Source organism: Candoia aspera, chromosome 1, assembly GCF_035149785.1.
Source record: "Candoia aspera isolate rCanAsp1 chromosome 1, rCanAsp1.hap2, whole genome shotgun sequence".
NCBI lineage: Eukaryota > Metazoa > Chordata > Lepidosauria > Squamata > Boidae > Candoia > Candoia aspera.
This window is the reverse complement of record NC_086153.1, coordinates 274,105,979-274,124,662: the sequence shown is the minus strand read 5'-3', so window position 1 is coordinate 274,124,662 and position 18,684 is coordinate 274,105,979. Positions and strand designations below refer to the sequence as shown.

The following is an 18,684-nucleotide window of genomic DNA, read 5'->3' as shown; positions in this document are numbered from 1 at the left end:
TCAATCAATCTCAGCACTGGTGACCAGAAATAAAGCACTCATGATAGATGATGCTGTACCATATTAAATGAAGAGGAGCTAGCATTAATTGGCTGGTACTAAATACTGTTTTAATCCCTTCTCTTAAGATAGGAACAAATATGCTCATTACCAAAAGATTGCCATTACATCCACAATTAGAGTTCTAGAATTAGCAGTCTCTGGATAGATAGGTTTAGGTCCCACCTCAGTGGTGTCCCAAAATGGTACCTTCTATTTACTCTTATTGACTACTAGGTCATACTGGTAGACAATTCAGCGATCTCTTTCTAGAGCTTTTCTAATTCCACTGGAATTTCAAATATTGTAATGCATCTGTCCTCCATCCCATGGCCCTTCCTGATAATATAAAACCACACATTATGAATTCATTGTTACCCAGTACATCTCCTGACCTTGTCTGTCTCCATAAAGAACATGAATAAGTGAACAGATGTTTAAGCACGGAGTAGATTGATGGATAATTTATTACAACATGGCCAAATGTCTTGCAGGATGTCAAGCACAGCAGCAGACTTTGTTAGAACAGAAACAAAAGGCTAAGAATAATAGCTTTGGGAACGTTCTCTGTGTTTGCAAAACTGCATGCAGAAAGTATTTGTATACCTGAAAGGTGGAATGTAGAGAGATCTTATACATTATTTTTATAGTAATCATTTTGTGATGATGTTTGAATAACAATGGATGCATGATAAATTTGTTAGTGCAAAACTAGTATTATATCTTTCTGTCCTTTCCATTCCCATGACAGTTATCAGGGAAACATGATCTACGTATGCTTCTGGAAAATTCCAGTTACTGAAAAGCTTCTTCCAATATTTCTATTCCATTGAATAAATGTAAATGAAAGAGCAATTCTTCCACCTTTCCTCTGATCTAATTTATGAAACTGATATAATTTCAAAGTAAGTCATACATGAAAATGTAATTATTGAGCTCTATAATCTATTTCTCAAAGACCTGACCATTAAAAGAATCCAAGAAATATTTATTTAATTTATTTAAATGATTTATATGGCCACGCATCTCACAGCAGTGACTGTGGATGGCTTACCAAATTATATAATATTGACTTTCTGCGTAAAACCCTTTTGAAAAACTGCGCAGAATTTTTTATTTGTATGCAATCATTATACAGCATTATTGTAGACTATAAAAAGAAGCTGCAATAAAATTCTTCTATGACTAAGTGGTTGATATTAAACTAGGCTCGACATGGTTGCAAGGTGAGCATGCAGAATAAATCCCACAAGGTGAACTTTTCCTCTCTTCTGCATGGGGCAAGACCAAATAAAATAAATAGATTTAAATCAAAGGGTGATGAATGAAGAAACTTTACTATGAAAGAACACGTGCAAAGTATACCTCAGAAACACTATAGGTGGATGAGCACGAAGGGAGCCGAGCCTGGTTATGCAGTGGGGAAAAGAAAAGATTGTTAAAAAAGAGGTGGTGACATAGAAAGGGTCTTAAAATGTTTTCTGTTTCGATGGTTCCAGCACTGAGACATAGCAGAGGTTTCATTTGTTCTACATATTAGATTTATGATATAAAAATGTTTTATAGACATTATATAAATGTTTTATATAAGCCATTTAAGGTGGCAAAAAAATCAGGAGTCTGGTAGCAACTTTTCTGACAACAAATTCTATTAAAAGGCATATGCTTTCATGAGCTGCAGCTCACTTCATCAAATACATAAAGTGGCTAGATTGGTGTGATTAAATTGGGGTGATTTTTTGCCACCCTGAACTAACACGGCTTTCCTCCTACAATACCATTTAAAGTAGAATCTTTGAATAAGAATATTTTAGGACTGTAATTATATATAAATAATTGAATTGTCTTCAAAACAAGCAATATATTAATTCATATTCACATATCAAATATGGATTTTCAAAATGTGTGCTGAATTCCATAAAATTTACCTTGAATTTTACAAAAACAAGTAGCATGAACTAATGTGAACTTTGTATTTCCTAATAAGAAGTGATCTATCAGAAAACTATGCATAAACTCATTTTTGCAAAAGTAAATCCCATTTATTTGACAGAAATAATTTTTGGTAATAGAACAGCAGTTCTAATTTCATCATACAAAATTCTCTTCTCTTTATATATATATATTTTCTTTTTCCATTCAGATAGGAATCCAACCGTATAAAAAAGGAAACAGGAAATTAAAAAGGGCTTTTGCCTGCCCCACCCATTAAATGATCATATGTTAGCTCTAGCATAATCTGATGTTTCTGTACTGTACTGTTAGAGTAATGCTTTCAGATTGCTTCTTTTGGAAAGAATCAGAAACCTATAATCACTAAGTCTACTGATATCTAACCAATGTATTTTATGTCTTCTCATGTTCACTTCAGGACAAGGTTCACATAATCCAAACGCTTTTTCCAATAATCCAAGCAACTTGGCTGTATCATTGACTGATGTTTCCTACTATCTGCTTGTGGAGCTAAACAAATATATCCCAGTGCATACAAAACCCAACTCATATAATCACTACTTACTGTGACATGCCTGAAATTGCCATGGCTTTTTGCCAGCTTGTCACATCTTCATACTTTCATGCTCACACTCAAATAAATGCTTTCTAGTAGTTTGTGCTAGTTTTGCTGATGAGAGTAGAAATAATTCAGTTGTCACAGGAAAGGTTCTCAGAGAGAAAGGATGGGCTGGCTTTATAGATGGTGTCTTAAGAAATCATCAGAGAGGACTCTGGGTAGAAGAATGGTGGAGAATTGGAATGGACATAATAGTGAGCAACTAAATTGGATTAGACAGCTCTGATGGTTGATATTGGGTTATTTGGTTTTAGTAAAGAACAATGTGGGCTGGTTCTCCATAACACATTGGGCAACATTTGCACTACTGAATGTTCTGGTTTGAGAGCACTTCTGAAAAAGTCTGCCGAAGAAAGTTGCTAGACACTATCTGGAGAATCATGCAGAAGACCAGAAAGGGAGGAGTTCCATAGGGACATGTCCACCCATTGCAAAAAGCTCTTGGTGGAGCTAAAGATGATGGAAGAAAAGAAGCCCAAATGTTCTATTAGGCAGAGAAAAGCCAGCTATCAGATTGAGAGACACAAAATTGCCACCAATCGCTGTAAACCCTTCCTTTTTAAAATTAGGACGAAGACCAGAAACAGAATAATGCACAGATAAGTTAAACTGATATATAACTGACAAATATATTTGTTTCAAGTTACTTTAGGCTCAAATCTTGAGTACAGAGAAAACAATGCTCTCACCTTGCAATTTAGAATGGCTTTGTTATTTCTTATCATCTGAGGCTTGAATGGAAGAATTCACAGTGGAATGCAATGCAGTTAGATTGTCATCAAGTGAGGCTAAGAAAATGAAACTTCTTACCACTTCTTTATAAGGGTAAAAAAAAAGCCAAGGTGATTTCTTGCATTAAATTTCTATCAAATCCTACAAACCCACAAGCTGTTCTAGTGACTATTAACAAATACTGTATGGAAAGGGAAAAATCATATTGACTAAAACTTGCAAGCATTGCTCTGTGTGATCACAAGTTTAATTTCACTAGGCAATATAGGAATATTATTTTGTGAACTCTGACAAAGTCTGACTTTGCAAAATCTGCACAATTGGCATAACATGTAAAGTTGCCTACCAGTTTCTGCATCTTTAATTAAACTTAAAGTGATGGTATGTTGTCTGATCAATTAAATTGTTAGGTGACTAATACGTGATGACTTATTTGGACTGAAAAGGAAATATTTTAAGAGATAAAGGTAAAAGTTAAAACTCACTACTAGAGTAGAAAGGAGACATGGTCACAGTGGCGCTGATCTATTCTGAAGACATGTGTCCACAAGATAGTGTTTGGATACTACAGCTTTATTGGCTATCTTTCATGCTTTTCCATGTAACTAGTGCTGGACCAATGTTTGACCTCTGTAGGGAGGAGGGATGGGGAGTGGTTGTAAAGCCCTTCTTTTGAATCCTCAGGGGGATGAGAAACACAGGGCTTTAGGTTGTGTGGAGAATGTACTTCCATTCTGATAGAAAGGAATTCGAGTTTTCTTTTTCTTTTTTTAAGTTTAGTAACTGCAGCCAACTGACAGCTTGGATGTGCTTAGCAATCTGGCTACTTTTCTGTTTGTAAATCTGGCCAAAATACTGTAGGAAAATTATTAAATGATGAAAGAGAAGAAGAAAGGCAGTTGATAACCACCCCCAAAGATGGTTCTGGTAGACTCATCACTCTCCTGCCCACCTGTCATGACTACTGATGGCGAGCAGGAGGGGGCCTCTATCCAAGGGGGAAAATGCATGCATAGTACTGAGGAGTTAAGCAGCCATTCAAAGAGACACATATCAGACCCGCCTTGACTTTTAGGGTTTAACTGTCTGGGTTTTTCCCACGCTTCTTCAGTTTGTTAGGATTTTCTGTCTATGTAGCAGTAATAAAACACTAGAGACCTACTCCTTGTCTCAGCGTGGTTCCTGGCTGTTAGGACATCAATCCTAACAAACTCTCTACTCCCACTGAAAGAGGGAGGAACAAAAAAAGGAAGAGACATTTGGGAAAATGTCTTCGGAAAACCAGGAAATTCGGCAGGCCATCCAACAACTGGCAGCAGCATTGCAACAACATCAACAAGTAGATCTCCAGATCAACACATTACAAGCAGCCATGCTACAGCAGTTACAACAACCAGCTCCGATTAACCCACAACCGGTGCCAGCAGCAGCAGCAGCTCCGCCAGTAGTCTTGAGATCCCAGGGCAGTCTACCAGAGAAGTTTGGAGGAGAAGCAGGACAGTTGAGAACCTTTCTCACACAGTGCACAATGTTTTTCGACAGCAGACCAACAGAGTTTCCCACAGACAGAACCAGAGTCACCTTCATTTTAAGTCTGCTAAAGGGCCCAGCAGCCAAATGGGCTATTCCCATGGTGGAGAACAATGACCCAATTCTCAACGACTACCAGAATTTTCTGGCAGGGTTCTGAACACACTTTGACAACCCGATGAGAGAGGTCACTGCCAGCTGGGAAATTTGGAAGCTCAAGCAAGGCAACAAGAGAGTGGGAATCTACATTGCTGATTTCAAGCTGTTAGCAGGAGATCTGGACTGGAATGAGAGTGCCTTGAAAGACCAATTCAAACAGGGGCTGGATGAAGAAATTAAAAATGAATTAGTGCGCCAGGGAACACCAGCTACCCTAGAAGGTTTATATCAGCTGTCTGTGGTCATAGACGCCAGGCTAGAAGAGCTCAGACAGATGCAGCTGGGGAGAAACAGGGGCCTCAGAGCGCTTCCAGGATTTCCAGCTCTCTCCGCACCTTCTCTTTACTCAGGACCAGAGGAGCCGATGCAGATCGGGGCAAGCAGGAGGCTTATTTCCGAGGCTGAGAGACAGAGAAGGAGAGAGAGAGTCCTTTGTTTCTACTGTGGAGTCCAGGGGCACATGGTAAGAGCCCCAGGGCAAGCAGCAGAACCAAGAGCCACCTCCACCTTGACTTCCAACCAGGGAAACTCTGTCAGTTTCCCTCCACAGAGCTCAGCAGGGAGTCCATCAATCAATTAAGAAGGGCTCATTCCGAGGATTCCAGGCAATCCTTTTACTACTTACTAGTCATAATGCACGTAAACCCAGAGCACCAGGTCAAGCTAGAGGCCCTCGTGGATTCTGGAGCTTCCACCAATTTTATTGATGTACAGACTGTACAAGACCTCAACATCCCAACCATAGAATTGCCACGTCCCATAGAATTTGAGACCATTGACGGCCAGCCCCTCAAGGCAGGGCTGATTAGAAGTTTCACAGAACCTTTGCAGCTAACAACGGGAGACCACACTGAGTGGATCCAACTTTATGTTACTGCATCACTTAATGTGCCTATAGTCCTGGGCACACCTTGGCTGAAGATCCACAACCCATTGTTGAACTGGACTACGGGAGCAATCTCCTTCCCAGCTAAGGAATGCCAGCACCACAAGATTCAAGCCGCTCTCCTCTCTCCAGCAACCAACACAGTCATGGAAGCAGGGGGGGTCCAGTTGCCAGCCAAGTATGCAGATTTCGCAGACGTTTTCAGCAAACGAGAGGCCACAGCACTACCCCCCCATAGGGACTGTGATTGCACCATTGAGTTGATACCAGGAGCCAAGATTCCAGCAAGGAAACAATATCCCATGTCCCCCAAGGAACTAGCCACCTTAAAGGATTACTTGGATTCTAATATCCAAAAGGGTTTCATCCAACCATCTACTTCCCCAGCGTCTGCTCCTACCTTCTTCGTACCAAAGAAGCCTGACCCGTTGGCACCGGCAAACCAGGAGGCACCCATGAGAGTGGTGCATGATTTCAGTTCCCTCAATAAAGTCACAGTCAAAGAAAATTACCCACTCCCACTAATATCTGATCTGCTGGATCGCTTACAGAAAGCACACATTTTTACTAGGTTGGACCTCAGGAATGCGTACAATCTGATCCGGATGAAAGAGGGGCATGAATATCTGACTGCCTTTGATACCAGGTTTGGTAAATTTGAGTACCTTGTTTTGCCCTTTGGCTTGTCTAATGCAGGAGCCATATTTTCCCGATTTATGAATCAAATTTTCTCTGATTTACTAGATAAGTATCTGGTCACTTATCTAGATGACATATTAATATTCTCTGAGGATGCTACAACTCATGTAACCCATGAATGTCTTACAAAGACTGAGAGAGAACAAGCTGTTCGCCAAGCTAGAGAAGCGTGCCTTCGATTTAACTGAATAACATTTCCTGGGCTATAAAATATCAACAGAAGGCATATCCATGGATCCTTCTAAGGTCCAGGCAATTCTCTCTTGGCAACCCCCCCGAAATGCGAAAGAGGTACAAAAATTTCTAGGGTTCTGCAATTTTTACAGGAGATTCATAAATTTAGTGACAGGGCTAAACCCCTCACATAGCTTTTGAAGAAAGGATCAAAATTCATTTGGGGGGAGAGGGAGCAAGCAGCCTTCCAAGAATTTAAGCAGCTTTTTGCATCCCAGCCGCTTTTAAGGCACCCTGATCCCACAAAGCAATTCATACTGCATTCAGATGCTTCAGATATTGCTATTGGTGCGGTTTTATTGCAATATACAAACAAAACAGAGAATACATTGCTCCCTTGTGCATTTTTCTCCCGCATGCTCTCACCAGCAGAGAGAAACTATGATGTTTTTAACAAGGAGTTGCTAGCAATTAAAGCAGCATTCCAAGAGTGGAGGCACTGGCTCGAAGGTGCAACCTTTCCTGTGAAAGTTTGCACCGATCACAAGAATTTACAGCTTCTACAAAACACCAGATCCCTCACCCCACGCCAAATCAGATGGAGCCAGTTTTTCTCCCATTTCAATTTTGTTATTTCCTATGTTCCCGGGGCGCAGAACTGTTTGGCAGATGCCCTGTCTCAATCCATTCAGGCAACCCCCGCTACTCACCAGGAGGTACAGGCTACTATATTACAACCTCACAACTTTCAGCAGTCTATGAGGGGGAACCAGACAGAGGTTTTAGCAGCAGGCAGACAAGCAGAGGACCTATTTACAAGAGTCAGAGCTCAGCAGCAACAGGACCCGTATGCCAGGGCCAGGACGGATGACCTCCAGAGGGGCCCGCAAGACACTGCCTCCCCCTTTAATGTGGAGGCAGGAATCCTCTGGCATAGCGGGCGATTATACTTTTCCTCCTCATTGAAGGAGGAAGTACTGAGACTTTGCCATGACCATCAAACGGCAGGCCACGGAGGTGTTTTCAAGACCCTCCATAGAGCTCTGAGAGACTACTGGTGGCCTAAGATGACTGCAGACATAAAGGGTTACATTGCTTCTTGTCATACCTGTAGACGAGCCAAGCCTCTCCCAGGGAAGTCCACAGGACTCTTGCAACCCCTACCCACCCCCAGTAGGCCTTGGGATACAATCTCCATGGATTTCATCACTGATTTACCCCTGGTCCAGGGGCTGACTTCCATACTAGTGGTGGTGGACCTTTTCACTAAAATGGCGCATTTTATTCCTTGCAAGGGCCTCCCATCTGTGCAAGCCACAGCACAGTTGTTTATGGACCATGTTCTTAGGTATAGAGGCATGATAAATCACTTGGTGAGTGACAGAGGCCCTCAGTTCAGTTCCAGGTTCTGGAGGGCCCTTTTCCAGTCATTAGGGGTCCAAATCCACCTATCATCGTCGCATCATCCGGCTAGTAATGGGCAAGCTGAGAAAATTAACCAATGGTTACAGCAGTATCTCAGGTGTTACACTACTTACCAGCAAGACAATTGGCCAGCCCTGCTCCCCATGGCAGAATTTACTTATAACAACTCTGTGCAATCCTCTACCAAGATGTCTCCTTTCCAAGCACTCTACGGGGTTAACCCTCGGGTGTTGCCCACCTCTTCCCAGCAGGGAACTGTTCCAGCCGCAGCTGATTTTCTTAAAGAGCAACAAGCTGCACAGGAGTTGTTAAAAGAGCAGCCGAACAGGGCAAAGAGTGCTTACAAGAGAGCTGCAGATGCTCACAGACAAGAGGGGCCAGCGATTTCAGTAAGAGACAAAGTATGGCTCTCTACCAAGTTTTTGACCTCTACCAGGCCCTCCAAGAAGTTGGACTCTAAGTTTGTGGGCCCTTTCACTGTAGTACAGCAGATAAATCCAGTGGCTTATCATTTAAAGCTGCCAGCATCCATGAAAATCCATCCAGTCTTTCACAGAGCCTTGCTAGCCAAGGACCCTCCCCCAAGTACCTTGTGATCACAAATGCCCCCCCCCACCTCCAGTAATTGTGGAGGGGGAGGAGGAATATGAAGTCGAGGAAATTCTGGACTCTAGGAGGAGGGGAAGGGGCATCCAATATTTAATACACTGGAAAGGGTAACCTGAGGAAGAGCGCACGTGGGAGAATGCCAGAGATGTGCATGCATCAATCGATTCCATCAGTTTTTCCCTCACAAACCCAAGCCTTGCACTCTACCAGAGATTCCTCACTTGACTGAGCAAGCAGAGGAATCCCAAGCAGAGGAGTTCGTAAGTTGGCAACCTCCACCCCCGCCTGAGGCTCTGAGGCCAGAGCGAGAGGAGGAGGGGGAGCCACAGCCCTCCACCTCAGGCTTGCATTTCCCAAGGTGTGGGGGGAAGAATCTTCTAATTATCTAGCTATTTTCCAGCAGCAGCCACCTGGGCCAGAAGCGTTATCAGACCTGGAGAGCAGCACTGATTCGTCCTTGGAGGAGTTTTCCTTTGAAAAATTTCCATCGTTGCCCAGTTCCCATGGGAGCTTAGAGGGGGAGATGGACTCTTATGAGACCTCTGGAAGGGAGGGGGCTGAAATGGAATGTGAATCTGGAGGGGAGGGTGATGTCATGAGTACTGATGGTGAGCAGGAGGGGGCCTCTATCCAGGGGGGAAAACGCATGCGTAGTACTAAGCAGCCATTCAAAGAGACACAGATCAGACCCGCCTTAACTTTGGGGTTTATCTATCTGGGTTTTTCACATGCTTCTTCAGTTTGTTAGGATTTTCTGTCTATGTAGCAGTAATAAAACACTAGAGACCTATTCCTTGTCTCAGTGTGGTTCCTGGCTGTTAGGACACCACCCCACCCCTCCAGACCATTAGTAACAATTGTCCTGTGGGAAGGATCCCTGAAGACAGAAGGTAGATGTCACTGATACATGTCTGCTCAGCTAGACTCTTCCCATTCACCAGTAGGCTACACAAGATACTTGCTTATGAGAACAATTCTATAAATTTCTTTGCTTCTTAACAAATACTATTTACTGTATTTCATTTATAATTTCTATAAAGAATGTTAAGTGAGCATTGTTATCCTGAAAATGGGAAGATAATATTCATCTAGTGAAACGTCTGTGAATTTCCCTTAATCCTTCAAATTATTATTCCCCCACTCCTCTATCTGTGAGGAATGAAACTGCTATGAATCCCTACATGGAATAGCTGAGAAAGTTCATCTTGAGAACTGGGTAGACATGCAAACAACAGAAACCTTCTAATCCCAGAGAAGTAATGGAAATTTAGAACACTCCAGAAGACATTTTGGAATGAATTAGGCCAAACAACCTGGATAAATTCTGAATGGGATGGGGATTGCTCACGTACAGCTAAGATTCCTGGATACGGTGCTGTTTCTGGAAGTTATCTCAGTAGGCAGAAGCATTCATTCATTCATATTCCACCATAATTCTGTTATGAACCCTGGCAGCAAACATAATCAAAAAAATCCCTAGTAAGCATTAAAAAACAAAAAGAAAAAAAGGAAGGGAAAGGATCCATGGTAAATAAAAATAATCCAATGAATGAGATACATCCCACTTCCACTAGTCACTTTCAGTCAATCAACAACATAGTCAACTGAGATAATGACCTCTCAATTATAAATGCTCTTGGAAGAGCATTTTAAGTAATTCCCTGAAAATCATTGGGGGGGGCACATCTAATTTCAACTGGGAGGCTGTTCTAAAGAGTAAGTGCTGCCAATCTAAAGTGGTGCCTCCTAGTTCATCTCCTTTCACCTTCAAAGGTGGGTATTATTATCTATTTTCTCAATTGGTGGCAGGCAACATTCCAGTTAGAGAATGCAATTCAGGGTGTACCTAGCTGCCAAACCATATGGAACCCTGGAGTTATCTTGCTGTTTAGCTTTATGCCTTAGGTAGACAAAGCAGGCCTCAGCTACACTCCTATTAGACTACTGCAGAGGTCAGGAACCTTTTCAGGCCCCAGTAGGCAATTCTCAAGTACTAAGATCTTTCTGAAATTTTGCAGTCATGGAGAATTCCAATTTTTAAAAAGCATTTCTATCTATTTTGTGGGGCTGCAGGTGCTATTAAGGATACAGAATATGTCCTGGAGCCAGGCTGTCACTCCAGGACTACTGCAATGCTCTCTTTGATTGCCTCTTTTCTGAAATAATCTCCAAATGAAATCAAATCAATGAACTCCAGTCACAAATTCATTCATAGCATCTGCAGATCTCTTACTGCCTCATGATGATGATGATGAGCCTTCAAGCTAGTATTGACTCTTAGCCACCACATAGACATTTTCCATGATCTAACTGCCTACGCATTCTATAAAAATGTGAAGGGCCTATAGCTATACAAATATTGCTGAACTACAATTGCTATCTTCACTGACCACTGGCCATAACGGGAGTTATATTTCAAAAATATCTAGATGGTAGGTTTGCCACCACATGAAGCCCCAGAATTTTAAATGTAACTTTAAATTCCCAAGTCTCTGATCAAAATGTATAGTAGCTTAATATTATTATTTTCATAATTGTTGCAATATACTACTACCTGGGATAAGACTTTGGAGAAAAGCTAATATCAGAATAACATGTTGAAACTCAGGATCACTACAAAAATTTTCAGTATTTGTTTATCCATACTACAAATGTTACAAAAAATTAATTTGGAAATTTTACTTCACAGAAGAAAATCCTGACCGGGATGACTTGCATACAGCTCTTTTTTTGGAACTTAAATTATCTTGAAATTTTATTGAGAATCTAGCCATTTGTCATGAGTACTGATGGCGAGCAGGAAGGGGCCTCTATCCAGGGGGGAAAACGCATGCGTAGTACTGAAGAATTAAGCAGCCATTCAAAGAGACACAGATCAGACCCGCCTTGACTTTTAGGGTTTATCTGTCTGGGTTTTTCCCACGCTTCTTCAGTTTGTTAGGATTTTCTATCTTATGTAGCAGTAATAAACACTAGAGACCTACTCCACATCTCAGTGTGATTCCTGACTGTTAGGACACCATTGTTGCTGAAATGCTGTAATTTTGTTAGGGTACATTTTTTAAAATAGCAAATACTTTCTACTTTCACATATCTTGGAGAAACTAGATCAGCATTATTTCCTTATTTCTAACCTTTGGGGTTTCACTTCTATGATCAAAGACTATTAGTTAAATGTTAACAAGTTAACAAATCAAATTATTGGACTTCCCGTGGGAACACGGCCAACTGAGCAGCTGTGTTCGAGGGTTCTGCGGACAGAACTGGCATCGTGGCAGGTTTTTTTTTTGGGCTCAGGCTGGTTTCTCCTGAAGCCCAGGAGCATTTTTCTGGAGTAAGAAAAATGCTCGGAATCGACCCATTTGTCCTCCGCACAGCAACTTGCAGCCTGAGAATCACAAACAGCTTTTGCACCAATTGGGTAAGAGCTGCTGGCCAGCTGGGATGTCATCATTTCCAAGCCGCGCTGTAGCCTTAGAGAGACACTAAGTCAAGCCACCCCATTTCTAAATCACCTAATTTATATTTTTTAAGTTTATGTACCCCAAGAGAGGCTTTCTACAGCAAGGAGAAGCAATCTGTCTTGGTGCCTATCGCTGTTTCTGGATTAATTTTTAAATCTTTTTAAGCTTTGGCTTGTTTTCCCATTTAAATTCTAAGGACGACTGAGGTATCTCCCTGCTATTATTTTTGTACTGAATTTGAAGGATTTAATATTTTCCTACACATTGAATCTGCTGTTTTGTATCCTCAGCTTTCTGTTCCCACTTTCCCTGGGAGCTGCTCGTTAGCATACTTTCCTTTGTGTCAACATCTTTTGGAAATCTTCTATTAACTCATTAACTATTTTTGCTAGTCAAGTATCTAGGGGGCACCATAATCTACTGCCTGAAATATGAAGAATCTCAAGGAGACTTTCTCAGAGTTTCATTCTGAGCTTAAGCAGATCCTCTCTGATTCCTGTCAAGTTATTTTGCAAGATATTTGGGACATTGCGGAAAATATTAGCTTTAAAATCAGCTTTAAAATGTGTCATCTGGCTGAAGATGTGGAAGAAGTTGAAGATTTTACTACTGACAGTGAGATTGAAGCCTTTGATGAAATGCCAGGTGAAGATTATATTCTGGTGTTGAACGGGTTAAAAGGACAGTCTGAGTTGCAAATTGCAAATGGTGAAGTCTGAGTTCCTAAGGGGGGTAGTTGGGCTGTTTGATTTCTGTATGAAAAATGCCTTTTGTTTTGGTATATTTTGAAGCAGGTTAAAAAATTAAGAATGTTTATCTGGACTGATTTTTAAGCTTGTATGATTCCATTTTTCTTTAATGATTTGGATTAAGATTTACTGGATTGCTTTTAAGGTTTGTTTGATTTTTAAGATTTATAAAGTATATTTATAATAGTCTGGTTTTAGGTTTAATAGGGTTAGGATTGTTATAGTATTATTAATTATAAAAGTAGATATTTTATATGTTTTTATAGTCTGATTTTTATTATAGTGGACAGAAATATATAGAATAGTGGTTGGAAGGAAATGATTACATAAATGTTTTTTGGGGGGGAAGTTGATTTGGAGGTTTATATATTTCTTTTTCTTTCAGTATAAAGGGAAGGAGCAATTGTATTTAGTGATTTTTATAATGTGCTAATGGAATGATTTATAGAAATAATGTGATCTTGGCCTGATATAGAGTAAGGGATTGATTATGGAAATTGCTGTATATTCTTGGTGTTGAAACTCAGAAGTCATTTCTTTATGCAATCTTCAAAATATTTTCTTGTGTTTCACACTTTTTTAGTTTTTTTTCTTTTTGTAGGTTTTTTTTTTTGCTTTTCTATAGTTGTTATTAACAAACTGAATTATCTAAGAGTGATATATTTTCATAATGTTGCTATTCTGGACACAAATCTGTGATGCTGTGATCAATACATATACAGTGTGGACAAGAATGAATAAATATGATGTATGGGCATTTTTTGTAAAATAGAAGGTATATAATTAAATATGGTTCTGATTAGACTAGCTCTGCCTCAGTTTATTTCATCTTGCAGTTAATTTTTCTTTAACAAATGCAAAGAACCAGTGCAAGGAACATTAGGTCAGCACTTCCAAATTTTAAGATTTGGGCCACACTGGATATTGCATACAGGTGTGTGCTTCTTCCAGCCAGTATTATTTTCCCAACTGATTGACCACTTGTGAACATAATATAATAGACTCAAACTGCTTTCCCACCCAATGGGAAAATCTATATAAAGGCTGGTTTGCAGTAAAGAGAAATCTAATAATATAGTGAGAGGTAACGTGTAGTTATCAGGCATTATTTCTACTTGTTATTAAATTGTAAAGCTTTAGAATTAAAACATGAAATATCAGATAAAAACATATGACCTAAGTATACATCTGAGATGTGGTATGATGTCTAGTGTTCACATAACATACTTTCTATCTTAGCCCCAATCTATTATTCTCTAGATGTCTTGTATTATAACTTCCATCTTCAGATAACATGGCTACTGATACTTCTGGTTGGAGATGGGTTTTGGTGCAACATAGCTGAAGGAAACAAGCTTCAGAAAGCTTTAGAACTAGGAAATGATTTCAGGCAACATTTGATTTTGAGGAAAAAACATTTTTTTTTTAATAGCAACGAATCTAGAAAGTAACCAATAGTTGGTCAATCATTTAGACCAAGATGTTTTTTTAAAAATAATCCCTGTTTACTTAAAAAAAATTATGGCATAAAATCCAAATTATAAAAGGAAACAAAAGAGGGGAAAGAAAAATGGGAAGAATGATGGGATGAGAAAACAAACTAATCACATTTGGTGTTACCAGCCAGAAAAAGTTTATTAAAAATAATTCACCGAGTGAAATCGTACATTTACTCGGAGAGAGCATCCTTTGACATTCCCATGTAGGTGATCTCTGAGCTCCTCCAGCTTTCGATGGAGCTATATGTAAACATCAGAAAATGAATTGAAAAAGCCACCTGTTGTCTTTTCATGTTCTTTCTTTCCTTTTTTTAAAAAAGCAAAGATACAGCGTAACACATTTCTCATAGCCCTTGTAATACATGTAGCATTTTCATATTACAAAAAGATTAACCACTCATTAAGACAAAACATCATTTGGTTACAACAGCAACTATTTTTCAAAATGTAAATGTTAATTAGCAAATACAGAATGTTATTGCTATTAGTAAGCTTCTTAATGTTCATATACTGATTTGTAACCATCCAAGTGCTAAACATTTTCAGAACATTTTTGGTACATTTTTAAAATAGAGTCCTCATACAATTTCTAAATATTCTTATTCCATTCTGATCACTGTGTTATTTCCCATAATAACAAAACTTCTGAGTAAACAACTTTATTTCATCATTGAATTTTTTTGGTCCATGCCAGTAAATTCAAAACCAAAAATATGTACTTTAAAATACTACATACACATTTTAGTAAGAATGTATAGGTTTCTAATAATACAGTTTGGAAAATGAATTCTCATTGGTAATTTAATGTGCATTTATTTTTAATGGCTAATCTATTTACAGTGCATTATTTGGCACTGTTTCTTTAAATACAGTGTCAATTAATGCATACAATGTATATCTCAATTGCATTACAGTTTTAATGTTTTGAAAAAATCCTCAAAAAAAGACATTGAGGAATGTAATAATACTGGTATAACTATAATAGCATTTTTAATTTTCTTTTTCATTATATCTATTATTTGGAATTGAATATGGGAAATAGATGCATAATTACAGTTTTGTCTTCCCCCTTTTTATGCTCAGTGCAACAACACTTTTACAGAGAGCAACTCTATTGAGCAGTTTTAAGTGAAACAGTAAGATGGCTTCTCCTGGAATAAAGGTGATACACACACACACACACACAAAAGAAAATAATTTTCAAGACAGAAGGCTGAGATGGCAAGAAAGTGCAGAAAAAGAACAGAAATCAATTTAGTGCTCCATGTGGTGCAAAACAGAATTTAAGTAATAAATACTTCAAAGTTTATAAATAAGAGGCCACAATTACTTCTGAATATTAACAGGATAACTATGCTATGAGCTTTCAGCATTTTTACAATCCAGGATATTAAAACTATTTCCATTATATTTACTGATTTGTTAGCCAACTCTATAAGCAGGTATAAATTAATGTATCTTAATATGATACACCATACAAGATGGAGACTAGTTTAGTAATGTTTAATATTTAATTTCAAAGAAATTTCACTATTTCCCATTTAAATGAATGTGCAAACATGTACGAGTTCATCAAATTTATTGATACATAAGTACTTTTGAAGAATAAAGTAAAACCTAAGAGCACTAATAGAAAAGAATGATCTAGTTATCTTTCAGACTGGAAAAGTAAAAGTATTACGTCTATTCAAATACAATTTAAATAAAAGTACTTCCATTTAAATAATCTTTTTCCTCTTTAAAAGAATCAGACTAACCCCTTTACTGCAATTAAATAAGTTTAAGAATGTGGTGGATAAAATACCTTAGAACCCTTCTCTACCTAGCATGAACAGAATTTTATGCTACCTTGCCATCTTAACAGAGAAGTGTTCATGATTCTAATCCAAAGACAGGTTAAGGAAGCTAGATTCTTTTGCATAGATGCAGAAATAATGGTTTGGCAACTTTCCTATAGCTAACTGAGTTGTGATGGCTCTTGTATAGCACAGAAACAAATAAAAGGTGATCCCACAGTGATAAAAAAACACTAAAATAAAAATAAATGAAATGGTGAGAAATATAGAAGCCCCACCCTCTGCCTTCCCTCCCCACTCCCTGTAAAAAAAAAAGTGTAGGCTATAGAAGAAAACTTGCAAAATAAAATTTAGAAACATATTTACTTTGAGGGATCCAACTCTACTAGCAACTCCTTTGCTTTCATCCGGGCGTCTAATTTGCTACAATGAGGGAAGATGGATAAAAAAGACAGAAGAATAAAGAAAAAGTAAACTTAAAAAAATTTCCACACAGTCAGTTAGCAGTGCATGCAAGACATTACTTCGACTTTCTGACAAACTTCTAGGGAACAAGGACACAGACTCTTATTTCTGGATCACATTATGACTTGTTTGCTGAATTCTTTGTTTTTGTAATGATACTGGTACTGAAATTGTACATGCTATATTTACTAATTATTGCTTTAACAACACATAAAATGCTGCAAGGGTCTGGATTTGATTCATGAAGCATTGACATAAATATAGCTGAAATGTCCGCATCTTCTTGCTAGGTGAAGGGTATGAAATTTTGCCATGTGCTACACAGTTCAAGCACAGACTGGAGAAACCTGCTGTATTGTAGATTGAATGCTTAGCCCTGCTAAGTATCATGAATGATCATTGACAGAATTATGTACAGCTGCCCCATGTTAAAAGAAAAGAAAAATATCAGCCACTGTTCTTAGTTCCCAATTAAATAATTTTGCTGCCCAGTCAGAAAATTTTAATGCCATACCAACTGCTTCTTAACAATAGCCAAGACACATCTAAATTTTTTACTGCTAGCCCCATTGTGCTTTTCCTTGCTTAAGAAAATTCTGCACTGTGCAAAGCAATTAAGAAATATTTCTGTTACTATTTATCAAGAGTTTGGGTTTCTAACAAGAAAGTTGAAAACTAAATAGAAAAATATACATAGTGTACATACACACATGGCAGCATAGGATTTTTATTGTGTCTGTTTTGATAAAATTTTGGACCCGCCCACCCCCAAATTGTAAAGGCTAACATTTTGTATGATATATCGCAACTTGGAGTAGTTAAGCCTATGCAGAAATGGGGAAACATTCCCATTGGAATGGGAAACATTCCCATTGGAAAGGTAATACAACACCAAACCCACAAGTTGATCTTGAATCCTAGAATATCCTAAGGTATTATGACAGAATAGAAGATTACAATTAAAACTGAAGTTCATATTTCAGAAAAGGATAAGAAGAAAGCTGAACTCGTCTTGCTGACTAATAATAACTAGGGAGGTATGGACTCCAATCATTCAACTGAACAACCTATCATGGATTTTTTCTGGCTTAATATTTCTGTGCTTTAATTCCTCATTTATAAAACTGAAATATTTAATCATATATATTTTGATTAACCACTAGTAGGCTGTGGACATATGTATCACATATGATGAAAGAGAAATACAGAAGTGAAAAGGATCATTGCATTATTTTATTTTCTAAAGAATTCAAATACTACTTTCTTAATTTCTCTTTTTCATGGATAACTATATTAAAGAATATTGATTTAGAGTGCAATTCTATACTTATTTACAAGGAATTACACATTACTGTACTCAGTGGGACTCACAACTGAAAGGACACTATTAGAGTTTTAAAAAAAACTCCACTTGAGATAAAACAATAAAGATTTAGGGGTATCTGCATTGAAATTTTCAAAATATGAAAAGACAGCAGAAAATTGTGTTCCAAAAAGGAATTGATTTCTATTAATAATGGGAAATTTTAAATTAGTCCAAAGAATTCATCCTTCTTCAAATAGCAGTAGTATTGTTTAACAAAAAGAGACAGCAAATGTGCAAGAAGCAGGTATTTTGAATGAAAAAATCCATTAAGGTCATATTTGTCATATTTTCCATTACTGATTTTGCTGTTTTTCTCCTAACTTGCATTTGAAAAGATATTATTTTGTAAGCTAAAACCAACATATACCAATATATCAATCCAAAGTTTCCAGTGCTTAGGTTCAGGGACATTTCTGCTTGAACTCCTGCTTCTAAATGTGTACACCACTGGGGAATGGGAGGAAAAAGAAACTTTCTGCATCTGCCATCCACAGTCTGGCTTCAGAGACTGGGCAACCTA

At 38.4% G+C, this 18,684-nt stretch overlaps 1 protein-coding gene across 13 annotated transcripts in view; it reads right to left on the bottom strand.

The window, feature by feature from the left end:
• The window catches only part of GPHN (gephyrin), a 276,493-nt gene that overhangs the window by 53,541 nt on the left and 204,268 nt on the right, over window positions 1-18,684 (bottom strand). For 8 of the 13 annotated variants that reach the window (XM_063289771.1, XM_063289767.1, XM_063289772.1 and 5 more), the window contains one exon: window positions 16,700-16,756. The exons of 4 other annotated variants lie outside the window; for them this stretch is intronic. In XM_063289771.1, the coding sequence (XP_063145841.1) occupies window positions 16,700-16,756 (57 nt within the window). Of the gene's footprint in view, window positions 1-14,705; window positions 14,778-16,699; window positions 16,757-18,684 lie in introns of all 13 variants that reach the window. One more of the 13 variants, XM_063289780.1, reaches the window with a different exon arrangement.